The sequence below is a fragment of the Periplaneta americana genome, chromosome 16 (assembly GCF_040183065.1).
Source record: "Periplaneta americana isolate PAMFEO1 chromosome 16, P.americana_PAMFEO1_priV1, whole genome shotgun sequence".
NCBI lineage: Eukaryota > Metazoa > Arthropoda > Insecta > Blattodea > Blattidae > Periplaneta > Periplaneta americana.
The window spans coordinates 176,187,480-176,206,531 of NC_091132.1; the positions used below are offsets into that span (position 1 = coordinate 176,187,480).

At 34.0% G+C, this 19,052-nt stretch overlaps 1 protein-coding gene across 3 annotated transcripts in view; it reads right to left on the reverse strand.

Annotated features, from left to right (window-relative positions):
• Nucleotides 1–1,175: 1,175 nt before the first annotated feature.
• Nucleotides 1,176–19,052, reverse strand: part of LOC138692025 (zinc finger protein 235-like) — a 34,927-nt gene continuing 17,050 nt past the window's right edge. For 2 of the 3 annotated variants that reach the window (XM_069814826.1, XM_069814825.1), the window contains 4 exons: nt 16,086–16,183; nt 13,991–14,128; nt 7,226–7,308; nt 1,176–5,890 (listed from right to left, as the gene is read on the reverse strand). In XM_069814826.1, the coding sequence (XP_069670927.1) occupies nt 4,639–5,890; nt 7,226–7,308; nt 13,991–14,128; nt 16,086–16,178 (1,566 nt within the window). In that variant the 5' untranslated portion in view covers nt 16,179–16,183 and the 3' untranslated portion in view covers nt 1,176–4,638. Of the gene's footprint in view, nt 5,891–7,225; nt 7,309–13,990; nt 14,129–16,085; nt 16,184–16,506; nt 16,624–19,052 lie in introns of those variants that run through there. The other variant, XM_069814827.1, reaches the window with a different exon arrangement.

A 19,052-nucleotide genomic window follows, 5' to 3' on the forward strand; every position in this document is an offset into this window, starting at 1 on the left:
ATTAGTATGATGTAATATTAAAATGTATTTTGTCTGACAACATGCAATTCATTGCTTTGACTAAACAGTTTACGATTCACGAGACCTAACCTAGAAATGTACTTTGTTTGATCCACAGATATATAGATATATATGGTTTGATCATGTGAAATGATTAGTACAAAGTCCGAAAACCGAATCCCACTTTGAAATGTATACTTAAGAACACTTACATCGCCTAATAATTTTGTATTTAGTTATCATTGCTGTCTCTGTACACATTTTCTATCGATCACCCAAGTGCATGTATCACACCATGTTATATTTACAGTTATCTTACTGCAATCTTGATTTATAACCACAACGCAATGCAACACATGAAATAATGTATATTAATATAATACTGATATTAATTAATTTTTAGTGTGATCAAATTTTACTAGCTTCCAGTAATCAGCGCAGAAATCTAGAACAATTTGAATTTCCAGAATTTGCACTACCGACAACAGCTGTTCCTGCTGCCAACATAACTGTTAAAAAATCACTACCAGTTGTAGTAAGTTTCATTATCGAAATTCGAAACGAAGTTGGCAAAAGAAAATTCAACCTTCAAACTAGAAAATCACAATAATTCATTATAGTCCCATCGCCCTAATTTCCGGCAGCCAATCGCGTTGCAGGTCGGCTACATTTAAACATGTGCGTCTAGTGATTCGCTTATGAAGACGTTATTCATTTCTTAAGACTCGATAAATACTTAATATAAAATAATATAAAATAATACAAAATAAATAAGTAATAAATAAATAAATAAATACATAAATAAATAAATAATCTTTATAATCCTTATATCAGTAACAAATTCTTCGACTTTTGTTTGCATATAAGCAGCATGAAAAACTGTGTGTGTGGAGTTTTAAGCGAAACTTTTTACATATAATTTGGACGCTTTGAACAATAAGGTGTTGTTTGGGTCAATTTGTTCTTAATATTTATCGTATAAGTTCTTTTCATTCGGTTAATGACATCTTTGTTCTCATTACAATGAAATAATTACAATCATTATTAGTTACAGACGACATTTATATGGATCATATGCGGAGAGAAAGAGTAAGGCAGAAAATAGGAAAGATTGAAGAATGCTGGGTTTACAGTGAAAGACCTGCCCTTAGGCAGAACACTATGAATGAATGAATGAATGAATTATTAATTATTCTTTATTGCAAGATGTTACTCTGTCTGCATGGAGTTTCAAGCATATTCTCAAATGTTTGCAATACTGTCTTATTTTTATCAGTCTTATGGCCAGTCTGACCAAGTAATGTTTAATTTTGCTTAACAAACAGTCTGTTTATTTCTAACGCCTTGTTAATATATTTTCCATTTGTTCAATATAATTTTGTTTAAGATAACCAACACCTAACTATAACGTCTGTTAGCACCATTTTAACTACTCAACAGCAGTTGGTAATGATTCTACACATGTAAGACAATTTTTGATTGACTAAAATTAATCTTTAAATTCTATATTATAGAGTGAGTCATGAAACTTGCATAAAATGACAACCTGTTATAGTAGGCCACGCTCCATAAAAAGCAGTTGACAAATGAAAGTTGCAGTTGACGTGCTGAATAATAATTATAAAACAAGGTTATATTTTCTCATTGTTATTATGGATACGAAATACGAAAGAAATAAAATAAGAATGATATATTGAAGCAGTCCAAAGTATTTTTTAAATGTTATATTACCAGTTATATGCTAAACATTCCCTACAGAAAGACAGAAAATATTAATTTCGCAACTTCTGTTCGAACAGTTGTGGAGACATCGGCCATATTTAACTGTTAAACGAGTTAACTGCCTGAAATCCTACATTTAAAATTAACAAACTGTCAACTATCTGTTAAACCAAACTGGTGTTGAAATCATACAATTTTATTAATTAACAAACTGTTTAGAGTTTAACAGTCGTTAAATTTTCTAACAATACTAGGAAAAACCGGCCATTACAGAAGTGAATTTTACAGGTCAATTGTCAATGGCAAAACCACGAGGATACAACTGGAGGGGGGATACTTTCGTCTGGGCTGTTTTGTCCTGATTTTATAGGCATCAGTGAAATATCATTGAGGAAATGTTCTGTTCTTCTAACGTGGTGGTCATGGAGTGTACGAAGACCTACTAATTTCCTGATTATTAACTAATGTAGATCTTCCTTATAAACGTGACGCAGGATCATCGCCGAAATCACTATCATTTTTCTCATCATCAATGATTTCTTCAATCATCATAAGGGTATTTGTCTCATCAATAACCGTGTTCTTCAATCAACTTCTTTTTAATGTGTTCAAAAACTATAATTGCTTCCACAGTTGACGTTTCTTCCCAAATACCAAAAAAATTCACAACCAAGTTAACTACCAGGGCTTGTTTCATTTTGTACAATGCAAAGAATAGTGCACACTCATGCCCAACTTAGACCTTGCAAAATCCGTTCTGTCTCTCGTCGTCAATACCCCCTCCCTTTTTCATTTTTTCTTTCTAAAACAAAAATCAACTTGTTCCATTCAAAAGTCAGCGACAAAATCCTGGACCCTGCGTTATGAGATATGAAGACCATAATAGCTATTTATGGTACTTGTGAGGTAAGTGCATCTTTATTGCGCGAGTGGAAAGATTTAAGCACGAGGCGTTAGCCGAGTGCTTAAATTACACGAGCGCAATGAAGATCACGCTCACATGTACCATACGTAATTTTATCCATGACCATAACAAAAAATTATGTTTTAAGTGTTGAAAATAAGTCCTCATATCATCACAAATCATGGCAGGGATTTTAGAATCGATACGTGTACTAGACAGGTTATGATGTAGGAGGCCATGATTAATGAAGAATGGTATCTAAGGCGTTGGATAAATAACAAATTATAATTAATTATATAATTGTAATATATATATATTTTTTTTTTCATTTTAAACGTGTATTTTCATCTTTTTGAAGTTACAGGGATTATTTAGAAGTGTTCACGGGACTAATGTGATTAAAATAATTTCACATTTTACTTCTGTAAACTTAAGAGGAATATTAAAAAGTAGTTAATCATTATGTATGTTTAGCTCAGTTGACTAACGTGTGTTGTTATAGAATCCTAAAATCCTATAAACCCAACTTCGCAGGTTCAAGTCTCCTCGCCTCCCAAAAGGTAAATTATTACAAATTAAAAACAAAATATATATTAGATATGGATGCAATGCACAAATTACGATGTAGTGGATAGAGACAAGAGAAGGAGATTGAGTATATGTTTATTTAAGAAACGGTAATAAAGAAGTGGAGGTAGTGACATCTAGTAACTAATATATTAACTTCTTGAATAATAGTTGAATGGAAAAGCATACGTGTGTACCCGGGTACTAGGAAAATACTAATGAACTGTGAGATAAAGTTCAAACTGTGAGGTAAAGTCTTTATCTCACTAGTGGAATAAAGTAATGTTGAATAAAAGCCTACTTTACAAACGCAATAGTAATATGCGTTACCAGACCGGTATGTTGGAAGTTTTCATGTTCGAGGAAAAGTTTGACAAAGCAAAACGTAGTTGAGCTTTTTTAATTTCCGAGAATTGAAAGAAAACATACCGATCGTGTATCGTGCATTATTTTGTGCGAAGATCGTTTATTACATACCTGAAAGAGAAATTTCTTAATAATTTGCAATGAAATCTCCATCTTAGTTTCTATTCAATGACGGCAAATTTGCAAAACAAAAATATCTATCTTCAACATTGTTGCTTTAAAATATTTTCTGTGTTTACTATACTCCAGCAGGCCGTGATATACGTCTCTTTTTTTTTTCCCCCAGTCCATAAATGCGAACTTAAAACAAACGGTAAGGTTATGTAATGTTTTATTTTTCATTTTAATACTTTTACAATAATATTTATACAACATATTGCAGTAATAACATCGGCAAGTTTGTTGATTTTTTTCACGGCTTTCTTAATGTTACTTGCATCACGAATGCAGTAACTTTAGTGGAGTTGTAGAGTTTACTTAATTTTTGCAAATATTTAAAAACAATAATTAACAGTGCAATTTAGGTGAAATTGCAGTGGTAAGTTTCCTATATATATTTTATTGGGTTATTTTACGACGCTGTATCAACATATAGGTTATTTAGCGTCTGAATGAAATTAAGGTGACAATACCGGTGAAATGAGTCCGGGGACCAGCACCGAAAGTTACCCAGCATTTGCTCACATTGTGTTGAGGGAAAACCCCGGAAAAAACCTCAACCAGGTAACTTGCCCCGACCTGGATTCGAACCCGGGCCACCTGGTTTCGCGGCCAGACGCGCTGACCGTTACTCCACAGGTGTGGACATTACTATATTGAACGTCTCTAAAAATAATATGTTAGAAGCCTAAAGCAGTAAAATCAATATGTCACTTAAGCGGTAAGAAGAGGGAAATTGTTATGTGTGTTAGGTTGGGAATACTGAATGTGGAATTTTAAACTTTCCGCGGATTGGTTTTGTGCGGAAACCAAGCAAATACGCACGATCTCGCACAAAAGTATTTAGTAGAGACATGCTTTTCGTTATGGTCATGGATAAAAAAAGATATTCCATACACATCACAACTGAATGATTTCTCTTATGTGTGTGTTAGTGAATGCACATTCAGATATTCCAAGCGCGAAAAAACCTTTCCACAAACTTCACAACTGAACGGCATCTCGCTTGTATGAACACGTGAATGGAATTTCAGATTTTTCCTGTATGCAAAACCTTTTCCACATACATCACAAGTGAACGGTTTCTCTCCTGTGTGAACACGTGAATGCATATTGAGATTATCCCGGCGAGCAAAATATTTTCCACACACATCACAACTGAATGGCTTTACGGCTGAGTGTATGCGTGAATGCATATTAAGATATTCCGGCAGTGTAAAACACTTTTCACATACGTCACACCTGAACGGCTTCGCGATAGTGTGCAAACGTGAATGCCTATTAAGATTTGCAAGGCATGCAAAACACTTGCCACACACATCACAACTGAATGGCTTCACGGCTCTGTGTACCAGTGAATGCCTTTTCAGATATTGGGAGCGTGAAAAACTGTTTCCACAGACGCCACAACTGAAAGGTTTCACGCCCGAGTGTACGCTCGAATGCAATTCGAGATATTTCGAGTATGAAAAACAAAGTCCACAAATGTCACAACTGAATGGCTTCTCGCCAGTGTGCATCATTAAATGTGTTTTAAGGTTCGAAGAACTTGATAAACACTTTCCACACACGTCACACCTGAATGGTTTCGCGCCTGAGTGTAGGCGTGAATGTCTCTTGAGATTTGCCAAGCGCGAAAAACTCTTTCCACAGACATCACAATTGAACGACCTCTCCTTTTTGTGCACGCGTGAATGCCTCTTCAGACATTTTGAATTCCAAAAGCACATTCCACACACGTCACAACTGAATGGTTTTGTACCCGTATGCACGCTTGAATGTCTCTTGAAATTTTTCAAGAGTGAAAACCTCTTTCCACATACTTCGCAACTGAATGGCCTATCGTCAGTGTGTAATAGTGAATGTCTCTTGAGATATTTCGATATTGAAAACCTCTTTCCACACACGTCACAACTGAATGGCTTCTCGTCCATGTTCAAACACGAATGCTTTTCCAAATCTGCCGACTGAGAAAAACACTTTCCACACACATCGCAATTGAAATTCTTGTCACCTTCGTGTATGAGGTAATGGCTTTTCAGCCTTGCAAATTCAAGAAAGGACATTCCGCAAATGTCACAATCGTATTTTTTGTCGTGGGTATTTTCGTCGTCCACTTGACGAATATTTTCGCTGAATGTTGCAACTCCACTATTATGGCTAACTGCAACACTAAAAATTATAAGTGTCATTAGTGGAAAGAATGTCTAAATCTGCTAAGGAAATCTGTACGCCACAAGCAAACTAATATAGGATAATTAATAATAATGTTATCTTCTCAGTTGTAAACCAAGTCATTAACGTCTTTAGTGGACCTGAGTTTCGAGGAATATCACTTTTGTTGACGCCGTACAAAATTTTATTCAATATTCTTTTGAGAAGATTAACTCCATATGTAGATGAAATTATTGGGGATCATCAGTGTGGTTTTAGGCGTAAGAGATCGATTATTGATCAGATTTTTTGTATTCCACAGATATTGGAGAAAAAATGAGAGTATAAGGGTACAGTACATCAGTTATTCATAGGTTTCAAAAAGGCATATGACTCGGTTAAGAGAGAAGTTTCGTATAACATTGTTATTTCCTGAGTAGATAAAATCAGTCAATGAAAAAGGTGAGTGAACTGTTATCCATTAAATGTGATAAGTTGAAGGCAGGTCTATGCCTTGGTATTTTCTTTGACAGCAGCAACATCAGCTCCACTAGTTGGCAGTTGTAGGAGTGGTAAAGTAGCGGTAGGGCAGGAGTTCGTGATAGAGATAGGATATTATATCATTCGTGTAATTTATGTCTGCAAGGTAAACTGGAGTTTTCGTATAAAAAATAATCACGTTGAAACCACAAAATATATTTATGCTCGACCATGCCGAAATGTAGTAATTATACACCTGGTAGGGGTCATTTAATGCATGTCATTAAAGTACACCTATTCATTAAAGTTCAGGTTTTCGAATATTCTCAGATATGCAATCGAAAGACGAGGGAAACGTCACGGAGGCTAGAAATCCAATACTGTCGCAGAAGGTTATGTACTGTTACTATAATAATTAGCGTTAATTGTAAATAATATTCAAATAAATTCAATTTGTCATCTCGTTTTTCAATTCTAAATCAATTTCCAAGTTATACCAAAATTAGTTCATGTTATTCTCTAAATTATATCAAGGTCAATGACATTATTGTTCATCGGAAAAAATCAATACTTTCGCCCACATCTCACAATTTACGAGCTTGCACAAAGTCACTTCGGCTCTTCAGTGAGATGCAAACGAAATGAATAGAAATATGGTCGAGCATAAAAAGTCGTATGAAACTTGCCTATAATGGTAATTAAAATGCTCGTATGAAAATTATGAAACTCGTTTGCGCTCGTTTCATAAACAAACATACTCGCGTCTTAGTTACTATCATTATAGGCTCGTTGCGTAATGTACTATTATGCTGTCATTATTTCAATAAAGCACTACAGCCAGCAAAAAATTAGGGACTCCTATATTTCACTCACCTCTCAGTTAAGACTTCATTCTCTTCTGCTGTTACTTCCAGTTTGACCTCCTCCTTCACTTGATCCAACTCACAAACCTCTTCCTGTAGGAGAAGTTCATGGAAAACAGACACATAGGACAATAATACACGAAAATCAATGCATGGCAGTTTATATATTCCACAGATTTGAATATAGATCCTACCAATGCACAATTGTTGGCAAAAAACATGACATGGAAATAAGTACAAAAAATTTAAAACAGAATTTATCGATTTTCTATGAATTACGGTGTATTTAATACATTTTATGCTCGACCATGCCGAAATCTAGTAATTATACACCTGGTAGCAGCCCTTTAATGGGCCTCATTAAATTACACCTATTCATTAAAGTTCAGGTGCTCCACCAATTAGAAAATACCATTGTAGTAATACGAAAACGCAGGAATCGATTATTCTCGAATATGCAATCGAAAGACAACTAGTTCTTTTACTATAATAATTAGCGTTAATTGTAAATAATATTCAAATAAATTCAATTTATCATCTCGTTTTTCAATGTTTAATTCAATTTCTAGGTTTTATCAAGATCAATATTCATTTTACTCTCCAGATTATATCAAGGTCAATGACATTTGTTTCTCGGAAAAAATCAATACTTTCGCATCTGCGCACATCTCACAATTTACGAGGTATTGCACAAGGTCAGTTCCGCTCCTCAGTCAGATAAGAATAACATGAATACTTATGAATAATTTCAAGTTAGAAATATGGTCTAGCATAAGAAGTCATATGAAACGTGACTATAATGGTAATTAAGACGCTCGTATGAAAATTATGAAACTCGCTTGCGCTCGTTTCATAAACATACTTGCGTCTTAATTACTACCATTATAGGCTCGTGGCATAATGTACTATTGCACCACACTGATTCAACTGAGAGTGTAAATGACAATAAGCGTCGTACCAAATTCTAATATGCTCAAAAATGAGTAGCAGAAAATGTCGCTGGCTGAGAACCAGTTTGTTCTATCTCCATTTCTTTAGGTTCTGGGAAATTGATTTTAAAAGTTTCACTTATAGTTTAACACGCAAGAACAAATATATTATATATTTCTTCATATCATAGAATTTAGAGCACTGAAGACAAATAAATGTATAATGTCTATTATTATTATTATTATTATTATTATTATTATTATATTATTCTATCTGCATTTGGTGTTTAATATTGTCAAATAAACATAACATTTCACAAGTTATGTAATGTTATTTTAATAATAATAATAATAATAATAATAATAATAATTATTATTATTATTATTATTATTATTATTATTATTATTATTATAATGATGTTTTATTTTCGCTGGCAGAGTTAAAGCCATAAGGCCTTCTCTTCCACTCAACCAGCCTTAATCAATACAATACATATTTAAATACAAATATTTACACTACACTTAAAATGTTCTCCAGCAATATTCTTCAGTTTTAACGACTAGTAAACTACATATTTATTTAAATTTAGATAAACGTATAAGGTAAAGTAGTAACTTAATTTATGAGCTAATTTAATTCAATCAATTATAAATAATTTGAGGTTTGAGATAGCTAGTAAAATGACGAAAATTAATTTTATATAAGCTTATTAGGACTATGTTACAGGGAGAAAAAAATATATATATATTTCTATAATGAGAATATTAATGTAATTGCCATTAGAGGTTTTGTAAATCTATTTAGAGAAATTAATGGTAATAATAAGAATGGACAGATGTTAGTTTCATTATAAGTAACAAATATTAATCAGCAATTAATCTGTTAAGTAAGAATTTATGTAATTTTGACCTAAATGAAGTTATTGTCCAACAACCCCTTACATCATTCGGAAGCGAGTTCCAATTTTATTTCTAGCAACTGAAACTGTATAGGATGAAGAATATAAAGATGGCTTGTGGTAGGGTATAATAGTAAATTGTTATGATGAGATCTTGTACTTTGCTGATGATATGCGGATAAATTTTGAAGACGAGAAGCCAAATAGATTGGGGTAGCGGTGCGCAGAATTTGAAATAAGAGAACAAGAGAATGCAGGGCTCGTCGATCGCTTAGCCTTAGCCAAGACAGAGTTTGGAAAGACGGGGAAACATGATCATACTTACGAATATTACAAATATAACGGCCCCACGCATTATGCACACGTTGTAGCCTGCTGCTCAAATTTGCATTTAGGTTACTTAATATAATATCGCAGTAGTCGAAGTGTGGCATCACGAGTGTTTGTACAAGGGTTAATTTTAATTTATCAGGAAGAAAGTGCTTCAGTCGCTTCAATGAGTGAACAATAGAACTCTTTGCGTAGGATACACTCTTTGTAAATCTGTGAACGCATTTAACCAACAATAGGTATAGAATGACCTTTGAAAATGGTTTCATAAAAAGGAATGTGAACAGGCGAAAATTATGGAAAGAGAGCTCTGGTATCTTTTTTTCTTTTCAGTGGAAATCAGTCAATTTTGTCTTTTTACTAATTTAGCTTCATTGTCAATCCGTTTACAGCAGGCCTAGAGTTTTTTCTTGCAGAGCGAGGTTTATGTACAGCAAGAGTGGTTGATGAAGACTCTTTTACAAGGCTGATTTTATAAACTACAGAATGCATGGAATAGTCGAGGAGCCTCACAGAACAATATGGCATCACTGACAAATTTGTGAATTCTGATATTGCTTTGATATTGCCATCAGAAGTTACCTTGTAAAATGGCAGTTTTATCAGGTGGCCGCTTGATTAAGGTTGCGGTTTTTTATGAATTAGCATGAAAGTACTGATTTTCATTGACTTTTTAGGACTGTGTGCATACAAGAATCGTGCATATTAATGTCAGCCTCTTCCATTCTTGCAACTAGCCTTTTCAAAACTCAATTTCTTCTCCCTCGCACACTTGAACCATTCGTAAACGAAATCATTCACATTACTAAACACAGATTCTCTCTTCTTTTTTTGGCCACCAAGCATATTTTCCTCCCATTGTTTTAATATTTCATCTTAATTATACCGTGTATTTGTGTCCTTCCACATTTGAATATTTCTGCAATTATTCTCGCAGATGTTCCCTTCTCGCTTTCTTCAATCATTTTTCGTCTCACCTCTAAACTTAATACCACTCTAGATTTATTGTTAGACTCAAACTAACGTCAGAGCTCCTCTGAATCAACTGAATGAAAAGAAGAAAAATTCGTAAAAGCTGGTCCAAATAGAAAAAGATGGAAAGAGGAGAAAAACAAAAATAAAAAAATTTCGAATGGTTAACTACTGACCTAAAACATACTGTGACATTTTCGATAGAAAACGTCCGTGTTTCAATCCTTTAAAAACGAGTAAGAATTTATGGCTGTGCAGGGTCGAAGTGGAAAGTGACAAAAGAATCATAAAACTAACCAACTAACCCCAAGATATGGAGGGTGTTCTGTTGTACACTTAGCTATTGTACTCGTGATATTGCTCTCTGTCCTCTAACCATCGAAAAAATAGGTCAGACAGTATCTGTGAAAATATTTTTGTTGGACAGTGACTGTTATAGTCAGGTTCCAATCCAAAGAGACCCCGGCCGCTGGCCGAAGCATGAGGTGGCCGCTAAATAAAGAGAGAATTTGTATTGATCTTATGGAAAATGCAATTGGTTCCAGAGAAAATTGGCCTTTTGGCCAGGTGGCAGTTTAAATGAAGTGACCGCAAAGGCAGGTTTCACTGTAATTTCATATAATTACAATTATTGTAAACCATTTCTGGGCTGAAATTGAATTACTTCATATTTCGGAAAACATTTTTTAAATAAACTATAGATACGACATAGGGCTGTGCAGTTCATATTGCACCTCCAGCTTCCTGCCAATAGCAGAGTGCATATTGTCCACTTCTTCAACTGCACTGTGAGCTGACTCTTGAAATTTATGTACGAAACTGGCATTTCATTCATTAACCACAGCAAGGCAGTACTCATTACTGAATTTCTGCTCTTAGCCACACATAAATCACACCACAAAATTATTTTTTTGGAACAGTTGCATTATAGGACCCACCCTAAATATAAGAATATGCAAAGCCACAAAAGAAGTTCAACGGAAGTAGCGTTTCGATCAATTAAATTATCGATACATATCGTTTACATTATGTTGCCAACCAACGAATATTGTTGTAAATTAGTTTGATTTTAATCATGGCGGCAATTTCGAATGTTAAAGTTGAATATAAAAAAGAAGTGGACCAAATTCTTCCTGTTGGCTTAAAATGTAAGCCTAGAACTTGAAATTATGGAATTATAAATAGAACGTTTTTACTTGCCTTATCCATGAATACAGATATGTTCTATGGGTTTTTTTATGTGATTGTGGTTTATTTAAGAGTGAAATGTTCTGCAAAACATGTAATTCCGGGATGAGTTTGAAGAAATGTAAAAGTAAACGAGATACACTCATGTGAAGATGTCATCGGAAATTGCAAAGTTTTATAATATGACAAACGAACGCTGTTTCGTAGTACTTTGTGAAATCACTTGGATGACAGAGAAAATGAAACGGAACATCTCCATGATAATGTTTACAACAATTTTTTATTTAAATATTTTGGTCCAGGGAAAATACTAGTAAAAATGTGTTTTTGGAAACACTAGTATTTTCCTAGGACCAAAAATGCAGCATAAATGGAGTAAAATTAGTATTTTACGTGGACCATATTGAATTTGTGGTAAAATATTTAAAGTTTTAAGTTTAGCTTTGGTTTGTTTCTTTAACTTGACTTTGAATAAAATATAATATATTGTAAAAGAAAGGTGACTAATAAATGCGCTTAATTTCATTGTTGTTGGTTTCATTAAATGATACTTGTTTGTAGTGTGCTTTAGTTTTGTTAAGATGGCATACTTGATATAATAATCGAAACTATACGATATATAATCGATACTATGGAGTACTCGGTGTGGGTCCTATAATGCATCTGTTCCATTTTTTTGATATCTGGAAATTCTGAAATGTAATTCTGTAATAGAACGCAAGAGCACTACTAATTTCACTTAATCCCCTACCTGCTAATTGTTCATACCAAATATCACAATATGATTTTTTAGTCCTTATTGCCTTAGCATTAAGGTTATAAACAGCCAAGTTCCTTGAATAATAGACCACTGATGTATCAGATTCTGGACATTGCATAACACTTCGCAAATCAAAGGAAATAAATTCCGTAATAATATCAACGTTTTCGGTGTCCAGTTTTTTCTCTTCCCTGACTGCAACCTTCTCAGTTCCATGAATGCCGTGTTGTCAATATCTTCTAGAATATTACTCATTATCAATGTTTTTTTGAATAAACAAACTTCTTATATTGATGAAGTTATATCCTAACAACGAATAACAACTAAAGTCGCGACGCAGTTATTTCCGGCGTGACTCCGTGTCTTTGCTTACGTCATAGGAAGTGAAGGCTCTATAAAGTCTAGGTAGTTAGTATAGTTCGCCATTTTTGTTCTTTCGTTCCCGAGCTACCAGACGAGGGATCTATTTGCCACACCGTGAAACATTATCATGTCGTAGCTCCTATAATAATAAATCAAACGCACTGTAATTCAGCAAATAATTAAGTGGCAAATAACGTCTTCGTGTGCTTTCTGCGAACGCCAACGAAAGAGCCAAAATGGTGGGCGATTATATTAAGTTTTATGGAGCATTAAGAAATGAATAACGTCTTCATAAGCGAATCACAAGACGCACACGTTTAAATGTAGCCGACCTGCAACGCGATTGGCTGCCGGAAATTAGAGCGTCAGGACTATAGTGACGTGTTTACAAACGGGCATCTCATTGGTTCACGCAATTGTTGCAGTCCACGTGCAGATAGAACAAATTGGTACTAACAGACTCTAATCGATTGGATATGGAACAAATGAATTCTTATGATATTGACCTGCAGAACAAATTGGGTACGAAGGAATATGTTGTTGTTGTTTTCTAATGCCAGGCGTTTGACAATAAAGTCATTTGACCTCTTGCACTCCAATATTTTTCCAAGATATTGTCATGGTCAGCCACTGAAGCACAGATTTTGAGGTGTTCCGAATCCATTTCTTGGTTTGAGTTGCAAAATAGGCAGTTAGGGGACTGATATATTCCAATTCTATGCAGGTGTTTGGCCAAGCAATCATGGCCTGTTGCCAATCTAAATGCAGTTGCAGACGATTTTCGTGGTAAATCGGGAATTAACTGTGGATTATGATGCAGAGAGTTCCATTTTTCCCCTTGAAATTTTGTTTTCAAATTTTGTTTGTTGAGTTCTAAGTATGTAGATTTAATAAATCTTTTCACAGAGTAATACGTAGATTTAGTAACAGGTCTGTAAGTAGCAGTGCTGCCCTTCTTTGCTAAAGCATCCGAAGGAATATGTAGACTGGTATATAGAACAAATTGGCTCCAAAATCTAAGGTCAATTTGAACACAGAACAAAATGGTTCTCAGCCAGTGATATGTCACGGATTAAAAATGTACATTTGTTCAATCTTTAGCGTAAAGTCAGTAATGGAAATATTTTGTGAAAGATACGAGCATCCATTTTGACACTAGTGGATCACCAACATGTATGTATATGATTCTAATGAACTAAACAGTGCTAGTAAAACAATAAAGTTAAAAATTTGACAGGGTAAAAATTATCACTGGGATGACTGTAGCAGCTACATCAGCCAGAAAGTAACAGAGAGAGAACTACCGACCAACACACTTCATAGACTGCACTCACCTCAGGTTCACTCTTCAGCATGGGAAAGTCAACTGGCACTGCAGATTCCTCAAATACTATCTCCGATTTCACTTCATATTTGTAGTCTACACATTCAGTTTTTATTTTAGTGACGTCCAAATCTAATAAATTTCCTTCCTGCAAATAAAGAACAAAATAATGAGACAAAACAGTATGAAAGTTGTTGACGAAAATCTCGTGACTATTTATGAAGTCCGTCAACACTATTATTAATACTGACGTCAACAAACGCACGTGTACCTATTCCAAAACCAATAATAAAATTATCTGTCAGAAAATTGTCGCAATGCAGCGTATAAAAGTAAAAGAAAATATTATTTTATTGTATATGATATTAACATAGCCTAGTATATACAGTCACGAAGCTCAATACTTACTAAATATGCATTCATAGATGGTTGCTAACCACCAGGATCGCTACTATCCTCTTATTACAGACCCTTTCCCTAGAAGACGATAAAATGAATTGCAATTTCGACATCGTATTCTTTTTAAAAAATTAACACCTTCCTTCCACTATTGAAATATGAAAAACATAAGGTTTATATATTGTTTTCATAAAGAACATATTACATTTTATAAACTCACCTTCCTGGATCTTTCGGAAGAAGGATAACTCTGACCTCTTTTTCTTACAATTTATAGTGCTATAAACGTCTCCTTGTCCAATATTATTATTCAAATTATTGTATTTTAGCCATTTACGGTTATTACAACTGATAACAAACATTTCACAGTTTACACAACTTTTCAAAACAATGCGAAATACGGTACAGTCAATGTCTTTTCGATCTAGACCAGGCCGTAATTTTTGTTTGGGTTTTCTATTTCAATGTATGGAGCTCAGTGAAATATTATATTATAACTTTATTGCGTATCATTGCTAAGTTTTATTTAGTGTAATGTGTCCTTAAGTTCCGTTTACTTCTTGTTGCATAATATGTTGCAGAAATAATTACAAAACTGTGTTATTTTAATGTGAAGATAATTTACATGTTAACATAATCTGTTCGCATTAAGATCTTAACTTTAGAATTGAAGCTATTTTGAGGTTTAATAAAAAAATTTATATTGTGATTTTAGTTTACCACATCTACCTTCCTTAATTGTAGACAGAAAATTTACCATACCACTCCTATAAAACTAGTGTATGTATGATTGCGTTACTTCGTCTCTTACGTAGTAGATAAATACAGTAAAAAATTACAGTATTAAAATATTAAATACAGTATTAAAATACAGACAAATTGAATGTGCGAGGTATCATACATGACATTATGTTTAATTATAATGTATAATTACGAATATAAGAATATAAGTTAAATATAGTAAACATAACCTGTAATATCTATATGACATAACATACATAGGCCTATGTAATGGTAGGGCATTGGAGACCAATAAAATTAGACAGAAACGGGCAACTGGTACAGTAAACATAACCTATAATTTCAACATATCTAAATATCCGTGCGGTGAAACTGAAAATTATTGAATCGTGCATAAATGAATGTACAAGAATATCGTAATATTTAATCGAAATAAAGGCAGGTATTACACATACGAACAACGGAAATTTTGACACCAAAAATAATATTACACCTTAACTCGCAAGTGAATTATGTCTTAAGTAACTCATCATCATTATTTTAAAATTTTATTAATGCAATTACACTATATTTTAGATAAATATACGTTACTCTTTATGCATTCTAACTAATTTATATGGTTGAAACGCCGCCTTTGGTGATCGGGTTAAGCGCGTCACATGGTCTGCCTTACGGCCTATATTAGATCACGATGGCAGTGGCACAGTCTATTGTTCCTAGTACTCACAGCACTCCAAGCAGCTAGCAACTATCGAGAGAAATGCAAAAAATCATCCCAAGCTTCGTGACTGTATATACTAGATTGTGATATTATATTGCAGTATGATCACAAGCAACCACAATACTATATAAAGGTTTTAGTTGTGTTTCATCTGGTATAAGAAAAACAATTAAGTACAAAGGAATGCGCTCGCTAGTCACAAATGACGCATTTAAAAAATAAATAGTAACTGCTCTCAATATACCTCAGATAAAGGCTTCTTCTCTTCTACATCTGCGATACCACTTGTCTGTATACCCATTGGGTCAGACCCAGGTTCCATCTTGATCACGTCCATTACGACTGAAGAAGAAAATTAAGTAACATAAGTTAATATGCAGAATGTGAATACTCAGACAGACTTACTAGCTTGGCAATAATAAGTCCATATCTGAGCAGTGTGTGTATTTCTGTGCGTGCGTCAGAATGTGTACTGAGCATGTGATTCTAGGAATAAGTTACAAATAAAGTCGAGAATTTCACGACAGTGTTCGTCACAAACCCATATATAACACAATGGATTGACATGCAGAAAAGTTTGTGGATATCATTTCTCCCTAACTTTTTCGGAATACAATACAACAGCAATTTGCCCATTGTACACTGAAACATTTATATTTACATACCTGCTTTGAGCAGTAAATCTTAAGCACTCGTTAAGGCCAGAATGAGCACAGCATAATTAGCTCTGTACTGCAAATTTATATAAATGACTTTTCTACAAAAGATAATGTACATAGCTGGATAGCAATTCACATAGAAGACCGTGACAAACAGGTTTCTGGATCAGCTACGCTAATGATTCTAGTATTACAGACTGGATACACAATACCAGTATACAAAGGTTTTGCAAATGTTTTAAGGCAAATGTCTGTAAGAGCCCGAAAAGAAATGGGTCACGGAGCTACATTCCTTAATTTCTGCAAACAAATTTTCGACACTGTTGTCCTCGCTTAGCTTCGTACATTACCTTGTCATATGAGCTACATTACTCCACTCTGTTCGCACTTAGAGAGTAGAGGCGATCTTTTAAGGTAGAAACACACGGTATTGGCACGGCACGAAATGTGATTTCCTGTGCTGTCACGTTCTGCATTCAATGTGTGGTATTCGTTTTCTCCATTTATTTACGTTGCTTAGAATCACACTGTTCCCACGCCACGGACACCACGTCCTCTCCTGTGTAGCACTCGTGCCATCACGTTTAGATTTTCTGTCGCACCGGACATTGTTAGACGGTGGAGAGCACGTGCAGGTTCATTATGGAGGAATATATCATTGAAAAAGTAAGGCAATATGAATTTATGTATAATTTTAAATCATCCAATTGCAGAGACTTAAACATGAGAAAAGAAGCTTGGGAGGAAATAGGAAGAGAGATGAATATAAGCGGCGAGTACTGTATGTTAACTTATTTCCAAGAGCTATTCCATCTCAAACTGACCGAAATATAGAGAAAATTGACCTTAAAATTTCTAAATACAATGAAACTTTTTTTTGTACGTAGAGAACAGTGATACAATGAGTATAAAAAATGCGAGGTTTTTTACTGATCGATTTCATATGGAATAGCCCATAAGTAAATCATCGATTCAACTTAACCTCATTATTACTACTATTTTATTATTATTATTATTATTATTATTATTATTATTATTATTATTATTATTGTTGTTATTTTAGGAGGTACATCAGTGTAGATGCGACCATACACATAAAAGTGCATATTAACAATGACTACAACAGCTGTACTGTAGACATTAATTTTAATATTGCGATCTACCTCGACGAACAACATTTAATTGCCAAGGCACTGAGCCTAGATAATTAAAATATTCCTTGAAGTTTTCTCGCACTTGAAAACACTCGCGTGCACTGTTTCTTCTCAAGTGGTCTAGGTTTCTTAGGGCACAGGTTGGTAGTGAAAGTGCTTGCACATCAGGCTAAAACATATTGTCTTTACATAGCATATTATGCAGGCAGCATGACGCAAGTACAATTCTATCGACCATGTTCTGTTGTACCTCCATGTATCTTCGAAAAATTCTCCAACGAGCAGTCAAAATTCCGAATGCATTCTCGACCACATTTCTCGCTCGGGAAAGTCTATAGTTTAAAATCTTTTTTGTTTCGTCTCCATCTAAATGGTGCCTGCCATATGGACGCAGAAGATATTTCTTTAGTGGAAATGCTTCATCCCCAACAATTGTGTGGTTGTGGTTCCCCATTTTCAACTAATGGAGCATTTTGTGGCACATTTAAAGTATTAGATTCCAGTTTTTTCCCAAAGCGTGAATTAGCAAACACACATCCATCACTGTTTCTGCCGTAAGAGCCTACATCAATTGTAATAAATTTATAATCAGCAGGGAAAGGATTTATATGTAAATACATATTTACTTATAAAGCTAATATAATTTATATTTTGCATTATCTTTATGTTTCACAATGTGTAGGGTTGAAAAATCCTACTTTTATTTTCCATATTTTTCCATATTTTAGAGTTTAGTACATATTTTCGTTAATTTCCATATATTTTCCATATTTCATATAAAACAGTCCATATTATATTAGGTTTAACAATAAAACAAAACAAAATTCCATTAACTTTTAAAAATACATTTCAACAATAGAGATTTAAACACATGTTCAGTAATCCCTTTAACATCAGAGTTATTTGAAAATTAGCAGTCCTATCAACAATGGGAAAGTAAGTTACAAAACTGTATTAATTTAATTTAAAATTTTTAACAGACTTCAGTTGTGCAGCTCAACAGTTAAATGCCAGTCAGAGTACACATAGGTTCAGTTTTGTAAATCATACTATAAAGACGGTAAATATGCCAAAAGTACGTCATTCAGTCAATTTAAAATCAAAACTAACAAGTTACATTTCAGAATTTAAAGAAGATGGTTTATCAACTGACAATAAAATATTATTTTGTAATTTGTGTCAGTGTGCAGTATCATCTACACAAAAGTTCCTGGTGCAACAACACATTACAACTAGTAAACATCAGGCCAACAAACAACTAAATTCCAAGCAGAGACAATTGTTTTTAACACAACCAACAACATCGAATGTAAGATCTGAGTTTAACATCGACCTGTGCCGTTCTCTCATCTCTGCTGATATTCCTCTCTACAAACTAAAGAATAAGGTCTTCAGGGA